Source organism: Telopea speciosissima, chromosome 1, assembly GCF_018873765.1.
Source record: "Telopea speciosissima isolate NSW1024214 ecotype Mountain lineage chromosome 1, Tspe_v1, whole genome shotgun sequence".
Classification (NCBI taxonomy): domain Eukaryota; kingdom Viridiplantae; phylum Streptophyta; class Magnoliopsida; order Proteales; family Proteaceae; genus Telopea; species Telopea speciosissima.
Genome location: NC_057916.1, coordinates 18,588,792 through 18,603,562, shown reverse-complemented (window position 1 = coordinate 18,603,562; position 14,771 = coordinate 18,588,792). Strand labels below are relative to the sequence as shown.

General features: G+C 39.1%; 1 protein-coding gene across 1 annotated transcript; it reads right to left on the bottom strand.

Moving 5' to 3' along the window:
* Nucleotides 1-2,005: 2,005 nt before the first annotated feature.
* Nucleotides 2,006-5,788, bottom strand: LOC122666599 (dihydroflavonol 4-reductase-like). Its single transcript, XM_043862622.1, has 6 exons — nt 5,636-5,788; nt 4,244-4,413; nt 3,318-3,512; nt 2,957-3,116; nt 2,384-2,576; nt 2,006-2,290 (listed from the first exon to the last, which is right to left on the bottom strand). Exons 1-6 carry the CDS (start codon nt 5,772-5,774, stop codon nt 2,026-2,028), a joined length of 1,122 nt encoding a protein of 373 aa, XP_043718557.1. The 5' UTR covers nt 5,775-5,788; the 3' UTR covers nt 2,006-2,025.
* Between the last annotated feature and the right edge of the window lie 8,983 nt (nt 5,789-14,771).

Below are 14,771 nucleotides of genomic sequence, written 5' to 3'. Positions count from 1 at the left end.
TAATTTTTTTTTAGAGTTATACCGTTTAAAGCCTGTTTAGATTTAAATAGGCACATAACCCGATTAAGACTCGATTCTAGTACCCAAGTATAGCCCAAGGCCCGAACAGGTCCAGCCCAATTATCTAAACGGCGCGATCACGGTGCAGGCTTCACGCTTGGTCAAGCCCGGTTAGACCCAACTCAAACTGACAAACCTAACCAGTAGACACCCCTACACCAGGGTTTAAAAAAAAAAAAAACACACCTCTTATTTTTTTTATATTAAAAAGAGGATAAAATGAGAAACTGTAAAAAAAAAAAAATTTATTGGTTTTATGAAGGACATATGGCAGCAATATAGGGTGCAAGGAGACTAATTACTCTCCTTGTATAAGGCAGTGGGGGAAGTGAAAAATAAGTTACAAGTCTTTTGTAACCCACCCGAGTTACAACTAGACAAACCCGCCTAGTACAGTACGAAAGTAAAAAATAGCTAAAACCTTTTGATAGATCTGGAATATGTCATTCTGTCTTCATCTGTTCACATAAACTAACACCCTTTGTATGTGGTCGGCACACCAAAGATCAGATTTTACATGTTACACATAGGGATGTGTGAAATGCTCGTTGCACCCATATAACCCCGAAAATGATCAGGAGTGTGATAGTCATTTTATACACCCTTATGTTAGGCGCAAGAATGAAATGTTTGGCGCAACCGGGTGGGGTGCTATCTTCCATTTTGTATTGTGCTAATGTGCTCTTCTAAAACTTCTGTCTTTATTTTACCCTTCAAAAAAATCTCGTTATAGACCTATATGATAATTTGATTTTGTTTTTAGGGTAATCTTCCACAGCACGCTTACAAGTGAAGTCGATTGTTTGACTACGACATTTTTGCCCATGATTTTCATTCATATTGTTCAATACATTCAGGGTGGATTGAGGAATTTCACAAACTAAGATTATCGTACCAAAACTCTGCACAGATCTCCCTCCTTTCTTCTCTGGTTACGGCTCCCTCTCCTACACACATCCTCTGCTTCTGCCTTACGACTTCGGGAGCTACCAAGGCTCCTCTTTGTGACAATTTCACTGGACGGTGAGTTGAATTAAGTAATTGAAGAGGAGAGTTAGTGCGAGAGATGCTGAAGAACTAGTGATGAGATGCCTAAGCTTGTGTGTGAAAGGGAGTAGTTTTGTGAGGAATTCATAGCTTTCAGCGATTGCAACCACAACAAGGATGGCTGGAAAGTGAGAGGGGGTTGGTACATCGATGTTACTTGTTAGCATCCTTGGCCATCGTAGACGTTCCTTCCTTTGATATCCCTTGATCGATGAATGATTCAACCAATGTGAAACATTCTATGCAAATAAGTTGTTCGATAGATTGCCTGAATCAGAACCCAGGCGCAGAGGTGCCAAAAATACAGAGATAGAGTCTTCGAGAGCAAATGAGATCCATTGAGTTAAAAGACCGAGAGATTCGTCATCTGGGTTACTATGGATTTTTTATATGAATTACTGGTACTCAAGTGATGCTTTCCAACCCATTTTATACAGTGGGTCTAATTTTGGATCTTTGGCGTTTTTTCTCATAACGAATTCACTATGAGGAGTACTATGTGAACTTTTTGGATCTTAGTATTCGTTCCATCTGGATTACAGAGAGCGGGTGGAGACTGAGGGAAAGGGGGGTGGAAACGGCAGCAGAGCTCAGGGGAGGACGCTGAGAGAGCGTGGAAGTTGGGGAGGGAGATGCAAAGGGAACGGAAGGGATATCCACATCTCAAATTTAATAAGCCTACTTCAGCTAATTACGTTTCCCTTTTCTTCTTCAATTTCATTTGTCTTTAATCTTCAAACAAAACTTTCATATATTATTAATTTGAGCTTCAATTTGCGCAGTAGTACCATCAGTACGAATATGTGATACATTAGCTCATAATACGAGTAATAAACTCATCCTTAACATCAAATCATAAAGACCATAAAATACTTAAAAGAAAATTGAAGAGATTTATTACTATGATGATGCGCATATCTAATTCCCAATCTCCACAGCCCCTCGTTTTAATTCCTCTTTGATGCCATTGATTTTCTCAGTTTCCTCAGAGTTTGGTTTAGCATTTGAGCTCTTGCCATTTACTTTGGTTGGATTAGAAGGGGAAAGCAATCCCTTCTCCTTAGCTGATTCAATGGCTCCCATGTACATGTCTTCTAAACTGTACTTGAACTCAAATCCAAGCTCTGTAAGCTTCTTTGATGAGAAATCTACTACTTCCAAGCTTTCACCTGGGTAGTTGAACCTGCATGACAAGCACCACTAGCTAGTATTAATGATCAGAGAGACTCCTTAAGAACCAGACCAGAACAATATACTGTACAAGTGTGGAGCTTACTCAGTTGGAACATTGTACTCTGGGAATTTCTCTCTCAACATTTTTGCAAGATCAATGATGGTGGATTTATCAGAGGAGCAAATGTATCTACCCTTTGATTCAGGATTCTCAAACAAGAAGATATGAGCATTGCAAAGGTCATCCAAGTGAACAAATTGAACTTGCTTCAGAATTGAGTAATGAGCTTCATTTCCTGCAAACAAAAATTTGTCACAATGCTATAAATATAATGGATGATGGGTAGTAACGATTAGGTGCCATTTGTTTGAGGGGAACTTAGCTGGGTTGGGGAAATTGGGGTAGAAAAGGGCTGATGTGGGACTTCAAAATCCCATCCAATCTTAACTTTGTTTGGTTAATCTGGGGTGGTGACTTACAAAATCTCAGGGGACAACATTAAATGCTTTATCTATTGACGGGACACTTGAAAATCCCACCCCCTATCCTATTCATGGGAAAACTAAAAAAAATCCCAACTCACTAGATTGTGGGATCCAGTCCCACAACATTTCCACCTCATCTTCCCCGTCAAACAAACAGCCCCTTAATGAATAATATTGAGTAAACACACACCAGTGATTGGTGCAAGTGCTGTTATCAAGCTAGGAGGCATCGAAGGTGTGATAAATGGCCCAACCACAAGAGTTGGTATAATGGTGATCAAGTCCATGTTGTTCTGCTCCGCAAATTCCCATGCTGCTTTTTCCGATAATACCTTGGAGACAAAGTACATCTGAGCACAGAAAAGATGAGAATTATTAGCATTCACATACATGTTGGGACTTCGATAAAATTCATCCTTAAAACTAGCCATTAAGGAGAGGATGTCGAAGTCTTTATAAGTCTTCACATCGGGTTATTCACATCCAATGTGGGATAATTACTTTTGTGTGAAAACCCCGAACAAGAGATAAATAGATGGATAGATGCATACCCATCCAGTCATCTTCGTTTTCCTAATAAATTCCAAGTCACTCCATGAGCTCTCGTCGTAATTGGGTAGTTGGCGTTCTTGTACGTTAACAGTACCAGCAGATGAAGTGAATACAATCCTCCGAACCGTCTTTGCTTTGAGACTTGACCTCATGATGTTCAACATCCCATTCACTGCTGGTTTTATCACCTCATTCTTAATGAAGAAACCCAAACAAAACACAACAAATAATTAAGGCCATTAGTAGTCTGCATATAGGTGGTGGGTATCCTTCACTTCTTCTTTTTTTCCAATGAAAGTGTAATCACACAAACCACACATCAATCCCAAAAGGTTAATCGATTTTTACGACTGTAAAATGGCAAATATACACAACTTACACCATACTCACACACCTGATGTGGGACTAAACTGGTATCCTTCACTCTTGGACTTTATATCTTTAAAGTTATTAATACCATATATAGTTTGGGTGGGGCCAGATCCGGACCCTTCATGGGAATTGGGTATTAAGTGACAGAGTTGGGTCCCACACCCCATGGAGGGTCCAGATCTGTCCCCAGTCCCCATGCTTTTAGGTGGGTATCCTTCACTCTTGCACTTTCTATCTTAAATTTTTTTGTTTTGGTAAAGATATCTTTAAAGTTGTTAGTACCATATATAGTTTGGCTAGGGACAGATCCGGCCAGACCCTTCATGGGAAGGGGAAAAGATTTTGCTACAAGGCTAGCTAGCAGCCAATACCCTCCTAGGTCTAGGCATTTTCCTAAATTACCTTTTAAGATCCCATTTCCTTGTGTGCGCCTTGTAACAGGAACATTCTTACTATGGGGTTATGTGATCCAGACTAAGAAGTTACTACTTACAACCCCTAAGGAACTCAGCATTTTATCAAATTACCAATTCATTATGTATGGATGATCTACCTCAGGATCTTTGGATTCGAAATCCATGGGAGTAGCAACATGGAAGACTCCGGTGCAACCTTGGATGGCTCCGTCGAAGCTCCCTTCATCGACAAGATCTGCCTTCCATAACTTCAAGCGTGTCTCAGCGTGGGGCAAATCCAGCAAATGCTTCACCTTGTTCACATTGCCTGCAATTATTTTACATTCACATTTAACACAGCAGCAAAATAAAGATCAGAAAAGCATCCTCTCTGAAAGGAGAGGATACAATAAATCAGCTCAACTCAGAGAAAGAAAGAACAATCCTGAGGCAACAAATCAATTCTAAGTTCCACTCTGCTTCAATCATTGAGCAGAGATATGAAATCGTCCAAAGAGGTGAACTCAACCTGAAAATAAATCTTGACTGTATTTCTTTACTTTAGTTTGAGTTATACTTGGTGTCACGACAGTTGGTTACACCTCACTTGGCACCAAGGCAACAAGACCATCGGTTCAGAAACCTCGTACAATAAGAGATATTTTGGGTTTAAAAAAAAAAATACCCTCCTCAATAATGAATTTTTATATTTTGTATGCATATGCCACATAGGATGGTGACCGACTTATTATCACTCTAGTTTTTTAATAAATATATTTTTTGACCTTCTTTTTTGATTCCCTCCGTTGATAAGAATATCTCAATAGCCCATAGTCTTAGTGCATGGTTTTGGAACGGGTATCGGAAACCTGTAAAACCAATATAATACTATGGCTTGGATCGACTATATCGGACAAAATTATTCTTAAATCTCTTTAATAAATGAGTTTTCTAATCATTGTACCCTTTGTCTGTATCATGCTATTGATACAGTAACAACACAATATCAATATAAGTGACTAGCAAAACCGATACATATCGCCCGATATGATACCGATATTTAAAACCATGAAATAGCCATGTGTAAGCATCACAACTGATAGTGACAAGGCATTTTTCCACACAAAAAAAATGTGGGATTCTCAAAGCATTACATCAGCTGGATTGTCAGTATATAACATCCATTTTTCAAACCAAGTAGTCTAATGACACAATTCAGCTTTGGTCATTATCTTTTTAGTATTTGAAGAAAATCCTACACCACTCATAATTTATGAAAATACTTACTCATTAAGCAAGCTAATGAAGCTACCAAAAGAACTGATGAGAAGAAAAAGAAGACATATTATAAAAGGGGTGCTGTTCTTTGTGCCGCAGCGTAGGCTGCTGCGCCCAGGCACATGGCGGCACAGGCTGCGCCTAGGCACATGGGAGTCCCTTGAATGGCAAACTCATGTGTCTTGGCGCAACCTGCGCTGCGACCCAGAGAACATCCTCCCATTATACAAAAAAAGAAATTGGTAAAGAGAAGCTAAAAGACGGGACAGAACCAGGATCTCGGACTGTAGCATTAACAAAGTAGCCTCGTCGGAGGAGCTTCATGACAAGCCAAGAACCAACGAAACCAGCTGCCCCTGTAACGCACACAGTGCCACGCTCCTCATGATCATCAAATCCCATAATTGCCATTAACTATAATTAGGTTGTTGTACAGTAATTAGTGACCAAAAATCCTTCTCCAAAAACTCAAACCCCTTTCTTTCAATTCACCTAGCTCTATTGATTATTGATAAGAGTGTGTTTATATATATCTCTTCTCTCTATATTGTCCAAAGTCCAAACCAACTGACATTCCACTCACTTTCCATCACGTGGAAACTAACATCACCAAACCCTTGTTCCACAGGAATTGGGAAACAAAGAATAGTAGATGGCCTTGACCCATGACCCTTGAATGCCAAAATGGTAGATAGCTGTAATGTCACTGTCACTTGGTAACTTTTCCACTTGTTAAGAATGACAAGTGAAGAGCAGCCCTCTTTGATGCCATATCTTATCAGTATTTTTTTTTTTTTTTTTTTTTGGTAGGCCATATCTTATCAGTATCAGTTGCAAAGGACTTGATGTCTATCTACTTTGTTGCCTTTGAAGGAGAGGACCCAAAAAAAAGTAGAAGACTTTTTCACCATATAAGTTAGTTGTAGGGTTTTATCCAAAAAAAAATTTAGATATAGGGGTAATTTAAATCTCTTGGGATTCATATCAATAGTATCAGAACAGTTGATTCTTGATCTTTAACCCTTAAACGAAAAATGTGACATAATATCAAAGGAATGTCTGAGTTAAGAAAAGAATGTCTAGAGTGGATCGTCAAAGAATTTCGATTTTAGAAGTGAAATTCTATTATGATCTTATATTAGTCGTATGAACGATAATCACATATTGATTTCGTAAGAAATTTTATGTGAGTTGATATGGTTTTGGACTCTCTCACCTTATAAACTGATTTTAGGGATGGAGTTCTTCCTAAGACTTGTATAATGTTTGATTTCTTGAACTTGATATATCCTTCCGACGTATTCGGAAGTTTATAGAAAAGGAGAATTATATTAAGGGAGAAAAAATCCTCTCCAATGGTGTCGATCGAGCTCGAGAAGGAAAAATAAAATTGGGTCAATTGATCTCAAATCGTTGGATGTCGTGCCTGTCAAATGTCGAGTTCTCAACCCTGAACTCATGGTTCTAGTGCACAGTATCGGATCGGGTCTCGGTCATTTGCAAAACCGATATGATACTGATACATTATCGGAACGGATCGACCGTTGCAAACAAAATTACCCTTGAATCTCTTTTAAAAATAGATTTTTTGACTATTTTATCCTTTGACCGTACCGTACCACCAATATAGTATCAACACAATATCAAGATCAGATACATACAAAACCGGTATCAGGCGATACGATACCAATACTTAGAACTATACCTGAAGTGCACCTGCACTTTTAGAGAATTAAAGAGGATTTAAATCAAAGGGAATATAAAATTCATTTTATCATTACATTTTGTTTTATTTTAGAGTACTGGAATGGCAATAGCTTGTATACATAGGGCCCTTGAGGAGCTGTCTTAATTATCAATTGGTTCCAATATCACATTCAAGACATTTGTGGAAAAACCACCTTAGACTTTAACCCCTTCTTTTTGTCTTTTCTTAGACTTTCGGCCATTCAATGGATAGACCCATTTAAGTATAATCCCAAAGAATTTACCAAAAAAAAAGTATATATATAATCCCAAAAAGTTTAGCTACACCAACCGACTGTTGACATAATGCACAGACCCTCCCTTAAGATGGAGTCCGGACTGACAGCGTAAATGATTCGAAAAAGAAATGTTACAAAATAAGGGGCGTTGTTTTCTGTGTGGGATGCAGGAGCCATGCTGTGTGCCAGACAATGAGAGTGCATGTGGTGGCACAAAAGGAGCAGAATTTCCTTCATACATGGGGCATGGCAGTCATTCCGACTCCTATTGTGTGTGAGCGCAGAAAATATTCTTCCCAAAATAAAATTCATTGTTGTCAGTTCTACCATTATTTGCAAGGGGAAGTGTTGGTGTAGGACTCGGATTGGGCTCCTCTCCCAAGCGGCACGGTGTGCAACGCAAATCATGCGGTTGGGGAGGCCTCGATCCACACGCCAACACGTCGAGATGTGTGTTGCCGTGTGATCGAAGCTCCCCAGCTGCACGATGTGAGCTGTACATGGCGCACAAGTGCGTTGGAGAGGAATTGGATCTGTAAGACTGTAGGTAATTGGTTTTTTTTCCTCTGAATGATAGTCTCCTTTTTTTTGGAGGGGGTGGGGGAGGAGGGGAGGGGTATCACTTTAAATGATATAGTTAACTTTTTTGAAAAAAGGAAAAATGATTTATGAAAAAGAATGCTACATAGTCGTGTAGTTCTTGCACTTTGACACACGGATCGGTGAGTTTATCGTCTCACCCTCTGTGAAATCAAATATCACACCCATGTTGATGAGACCTAATAAATCTCACTCCCACAGTTGTTGCATCACCCACCCATCACCGCCATCTGCAAGGTCAGGTCTCTCCCTCTTCCTCTCCATCTCTGTCTTTCCCTCCTTCCCAACATAGGCTCTTCCGCTCCCCTACCTTACTGGCTCTAGGTCTCCTCTTCCTCTCCCCTGGTGGCTCCCCTCTACTCGACTCTATAGAGAAAGGAATTAGCATAAATTATTGGTGATTCTACTAGGTTCTCATATTCATGGAGGTTTTATTAATGGGAAAGTATTCTGTGTCTGAGAACTTGGCTCCTATGCATGCACGGGGCATCAAGTGAGGCATTTATTCACATTTTTCTTGGGGGCGGGAAGGGGCGGTCTTCCGCCTCTCATGTGTCTAGGCGCTGGGCCTACACTTCCGCATAAAGTTTTTTTTTCCTTTGTTAATTTAATCTTCTTTCATTTGTGAAACATGTACAGTATCTTGGTGTAAGATAAAGTTCTCATGAAATGATTCCCACCTCTCTCTCTCTCTCTCCTTGGTATCGTTGTTGGATCAGAATTGTCTCCAGGGAGTCCAGCGCCCAGGGTGCTGTCAGGGGGCATCCAACGACTGAGCTGTGTCACACACATCTCGACGCATGCCTAGGGATGTGTGCAGCACAGCCCAATGGGTGGCAGCACCCTGGGCATACTGGGCTCCCTGGAGACGAGCTAAATTCATCGTTGTTTATGTTATTTTGTCAGAAAAACATGTTAAAATATCATAATTAGATTTGGCAATGTTTGACCACATTATTGTGTAATTTTTTCAACAAAAACACATACATTACATATACGTGTTGATGTCCTCAATTATGTCGGCTTAATTAATTATAAGAGTTAGTAGTTTGATGCATGGGAGTCTACATACATGAATCGGTTTGGGTCGTCACTGATAGAGATAGGCAATCCTATTCATTGTAGAGGTGAACTAGGGTCGGGACAGTATTATAAATACTGTAGTCTTGGGTCCCTGCAGTCTATGTTCATCATTCATCTTTTCCTCCCACAAAGGAGAGAAACAAGGACTAGCAATAGACTGTGGAAGACTCAGATCAAAAGTGTGATCGTTGAGTATTGTGAGGATTTTCTTGATTATTCTTCACCAACATACGAACGGTATAAAATATGCTTAATCTTTTTTATGTGAATTGTTACATCGTGTTCGAGTCCTATCCGCTATCCAAACACACTGCCCAAAGTAGGGTCCACTCCTCCTATTAGAGGAATTGAAGGAATTGGAACAGATAACGAATTGGAGATGATAATTATTCCCTGTTCCATTGTGTAGTGGTTTTCACTTTTCACTAATAAAATGGTTTACCTAAAAAAAAAGGTTTTATAATATGGCACTATCTTAATTAAAATTTGACACTCTCATTCATTTTGGAAAGTAAAATAGTGATCCTTACTTAAAAAAGTTTTTAACTGTTAACTATTAAAAAAAGTTTTAACTGTTTAACCATTAATGAAAGTAAGAGTTGCTTTTCGTTTGTATTATAAAGGAAACAAGGGTGACAATGTCATAATGATGCAATCATGATTTTATATTACTAAACCTCCCAATTAGTGCCTCACAACCTTCCCTATAAAGATTGATTCGAGAATTTTTTTAATAAAATGTGTTTGTTTAAGGCAGCAACGCTCTTTAATTGCTTCATTTAGTGAAGATAATCAAGCTTGACATCACTTACATGTTTGGATTTAGCATAAAAAAGGGGATGATTGGGTTTGGTAGAGCATCTATTTGGTCTGCCAACTCTCTCAGAGCTTTATATCTTATGAGCTTGGCCCTCATGTTAAGGTCATTTATAAGATAAAACCTTCTTTATGATTCATATCTTAATGGCTGGGCCAAGTATGAAGCCCATTGAACTATTGGGCCTTTTTAAGTCCCAAGGACCTGTTAAAAGAATAGCTCTCTTCTTGACCCGACCCGAATAAGGATGGTTCAATTCTTGGCCCATGACAGTTTAAAGGCCTTTGTTTAATTGGACATTTTTTTTAAAAAAACATGAAATATTGAAGGGATTTTAGATTCAGACAAAATGTGGTGAACAAAGTAAATGATAATGTTGATGTGGGTTTAAATAATTTGGGCTGAACCCTATTTTTGCCATTAAGACACATATTGTACATCAAGGCCCATTATTGTTTATAGTTAGCTTTTAATCAATTTGGGCTGAACTAATTACTAATGACCAATGAGTAATTTTTTATTTTTTATTTTTTGGGCAAGAATGAGTAATGAATGAAATATATATGAGAAAAAATAATTAACTGAAAATTGGTTTAAAAACAGGGGTAAGACCAGGTAGAAGAAGAAGATATAAAAACGAACAGGAAAGGAAAATAGGGAACAAAAGTTGGAAAGAGCACACCTGAGAGGAGAGAAACAGATCTGAATTGAACTGATCCATCTCTTCTTCGCAGGAAGATAGGGATCAGGGTGATCCGAGTTGAAAAAATATCACCTCAATTTGCTAATTTCCTCAATTCAACCCCGTGCCCGCGGACACAGACCTAACATGGCCCGCGACTACTGGCTTTTGTACTCAAGCTGTAGGCCATGGATGGCCTGCGGCTGCAGGCCTCCCATTATTGCGACAAGGCATAAGCAATCCCATCCTTCTTTCTGGGGTGCCGCAGTGCCGCAGTGCCGCAGTGCCTGGCCAGCCCACGGCCGCAGCTCCGAAGATGGGTGCTCCACTGCTCCTCCTCCCTGTTTCAAATAGGGTGGGTGGGTGCATGATAAATAAAAAAAGACCAACCCGCAAGTAGTTGCATGTTGGCGGTTGGGGTAGAATGGGAAAGATGAATGAGAAGTTTGCTTTTTCGTCCTATTAAGTTTTTGAAACCTTTTCTACCAAACCAAAAAAACAAAACAAGAAATTTTTAAACCTGAGGGCGCTATTAAAAGACTCTTTGGCCCTTTAGTGGATTTATCATTGAAGTCTTTTGTTTTATATGGTCGGTGAACGAAACCAGATCCATGGGCTTGGCTTAAAGTCTTTTGTTTTATATGGTAGGTGAACTTAGGCCCATTAGTTTTTAAACTCATAGCTAAATGGCCATCGTGGATTTTGTAAATGGTAGGGTCATGCCCAAGGCGAAACCAGGGGGTGTCCAGCCTAGGCCAGGTTTAGGGTTTTTTTAGTAAACCTCTAATAATTGATATGCTTTATACGATGGGCCTCTAATAATTAATAATTTTAAAACTTAATGTTTTTGGACTTTACCCCCTACCCGTTACGGACCTTGTTACCCTAAATGGTGGGCAGGCAATTGTGACTTCTTGTTGTGGACGCACAGTGACTTTGTATTGGGGATTTATTCTGGGCTTGTTTGTGGATATATGTTGGGGCCCACAGAATTGTTTCTTAAACACACTACGAGATCTTTTTATTTATGGAAATGCAATTGGGATCTTACTTTACCCTACTAACATTATTAATTTATAATTTGGAACTTGAAGGATTGCATTCATTTTTAAATAAATGGACTAAACATGATTATGGGATTTAAATTAATTTAAAGTGTATGTGAGACAATAATATATGTTTCAATGTGTATGAGATGCATGTTTTGAATAATTGTACTTTCTCTCTCTCTCTCTCTCTCTCTCTCTAGAAATTTATGTACTCCCCTTAGGCAGCCTAAATGGTACGTTAGTTTTATGAGATTTATTTCATTGGGATGTAGATATTTATTTGAAGTGTATATATTCATGTGATGATCGAGATGATGAAGCAGAAGTGAGAAGGAGCGACAACCGTGTTACGTTACGAATGTAATGACCTTTAATTTAATATTTGGAGGTTTTCATTTTGTATTATGCCTCTTCATGACACAAATCAACTTGACATTGGGTATTGGTTTGTTTCATACTAAATTGACTATTAGATTTTTCTTTGGGTCAAAAAACTTAATCAAGTCTTAAAATTTTAAATACATTTGTTCAATAGATAATTCGATTTTTTTTATTTTTATTTTTATTGATGATAAACCAAATAGATAATTAGATACTAAACAAAAATTGAAGAATGTAAACACTAAATTATAAAAGCATAATTTAACACAGGGCCGGGCTAGACTCAATGTAAGGTCTCAACCCTAGCGTATTCCAACCTTGACCCTAGGTCTAAAAATTTCAACCCTAACTTACCCTTAGGATTGAAAAACCTAGCCTAGATGCTGTTCAAGCACAAGGCGGGCCAGGGTGGGGCTCGGGTTGATAGGCCCAACTTACACCCCTACTTGATCTCTTCCTTTTTAATACCTACGGTGCCCAAAGACACGTCTACCTCCTTACCCTCTTTGTCATGTGGTAAGTGCATATCGTGGACTTTACCCCCCAAAAATAAAAAGTGTATATCGTGAGCCAAAATCAACATCGGCTCAGCTTTAATCAATTCATTTTTGTTTATAAAATCTTTTGTCGGTTTGATTTGGTTTTGGTTTCATGATTGAAACTATCAAATCAAACCAGAATACCTATTTTCAAATCGAATAAGTTATATTCTATATTTTATATTTTAATCAACGTGGATGATAACTTTTATTACATTTTAATGTTTGAAAAAATTTAGCAGATTGTGACTAACAAAATAAAAACAAAGAGTTCTTTTGTTGTAAAGATGTAAAATTTTTGTCAAAACACCTAAAATATGACCAAAATCGAATACAAAGTGAGAGCAAAGTGAATATGAAACCGCATAAGGACTCAAAACCAATTCATATCGGTTCGATTATGGTTTGAAAACACATGCTCTTATTTTGATTTGAATTTCTATATGTTATATCTTGAATCGAACCAAAAAAAATGGGACCAAAAAACCAAAACCGAACCGAAGGCTTCCCTGCTCCACAAACCATGAAATGTCTAACTTATCTGGAAAACTTTGCTTTCTCTTCTTTAATTACCCAACGACGGATACATGTTTTTTTCTTGCTTATCTTCGTCTTGCTTTTACTTTTCGGTTTTTAGATTTTGGATCAGTCCAGAAATCGTGTCTCCATCCGAACGACCCTGACCTTTTCTTCTCCCTAAGTCAAAACAACAAAATATATATATATATATATATATATAGATTAAAAAAACCAAAAATATTAAAGAGAAGAAAGCCTCTTCTCCTACTATCCTTCCTTCCAGAAGATAAATCAACACACACAACATATTAAGTAATAGATTGGATCAAGGTTTCACAGCAAAACGTGGGGTAAAAGCTGTTGCTTCCATGAAAAAAGCCAGAGGAATTGAATATTTTTCCCTTTGTGATTCATAGGAAAGGAAAAAATCAAGGAAGTACTCAGTGCATAAGGTTCACGTTACTGCAGGGTCTAGATAGGGTCATAATGTACGTAATTTTACTTAACTCTTGCTTTTGGGGAGAGACAGTCTTCAGACTCGAACCCGTGACCACTTAATCACAATGGAGCAATCTTGTGATAGAAAATACCCAAATGCCCGTGACAGAAAGGATTCTGATCTAACGGTTTTGGACATGTCTCCTGTAATTGTGGATCCTGTAGAGCTCGATCAGTCCAATCATCCAAAAGGAAAACGGTGACTTTAGGACTTTCTTATAATCAAGATAATCATATAGGATTTTATCAAAAAAAAGAAGTTACTCTTATAGGGTCTATTGGATGATGGGACTTTACTCCATAACATCGGGTCTTTTGTAGAGCCCACATTTGTTGAAAACCCTTGAATGTCTCAGATTGAGTGAACAGAAGAAAAAAAGCTGGAGCACAGAAACAATTTGGATCCTCAACGGCCGGGCAGGAAGCGGCCCACACCCAAACAGGGGTGTGGACTCCACTCAGGCAGGTGTTTGGACAGTGAATCTGGATCAGTTACCCACATGGGGACAAGTGGGGACAGATCTGACTCCTCCATGGGGTGTGGGTCCGACACCCCCATAGAGGATTTAGATCTGTCCCCACCCACACCCCCTTGGAGGGGTCAGATCTGTCCCCATCCGTCCCCATGTGGGTAGCAGATCTAAATTCTTGGACAGTGGGTAGGGTGATCATTTAGCCAATCCAGATCGTCTACGGCGTAGCTGCCCGTAGCAGCCTGTGCGGTCCAAACTGGGCCGTGCATGCAATGACTGCCTTACCCCTGCTCGGGCAAGGAGTTTGGGCAGGGATAAGGCGGTCTTTGCGTCTACGAGCAGCGCGCCATAGAGGATCTGGATCCTCATTTAGCCCGTGTCTAGATGTGGGCCACACCAAGACAGCTATCTGCCCGGCCGTAGAGGATCAGAATCCAGAAAACTAAAGTGAGTGAATAGAATTCTATTTTCTGATACTTCACAAAAAGGACCAAATCCAAACACATCCAACGGTCTGTACTAAAACCAGCTTCAGTCAAAGTCCTCATGCCATGACCAAGCTATGCATAATTAATAAGACCATTTCCTTGACTATTTCATGAATCCTGTATTCCCCCATTAATCCTCTGAGAGAGAGAGAGAGAGAGGTCTCTCCATGGTCTATATAAACTGTATCTGTGGAGAACCTAGCTTTATAGAGAGAAAGAGTGAGAACATACTTCTTAAAGATCAAAACTTCAATCCATAACAACCCAAGAGAAAGAACAGAGAACTGTTGATAT

What these genes read in the sequence shown, in the direction of transcription:
- LOC122666599 (XM_043862622.1), bottom strand. Translation starts at nt 5,774, where the DNA reads ATGGCAATTATGGGATTTGATGATCATGAGGAGCGTGGCACTGTGTGC. An exon ending in TCGAATCCAAAGATCCTGAG is followed by an intron (nt 3,513 to 4,243) that starts GTAGATCATCCA and finishes TTCTTCATTAAG; the next exon opens with AATGAGGTGATAAAACCAGC. An exon ending in GAGTACAATGTTCCAACTGA is followed by an intron (nt 2,291 to 2,383) that starts GTAAGCTCCACA and finishes CTTGTCATGCAG; the next exon opens with GTTCAACTACCCAGGTGAAA.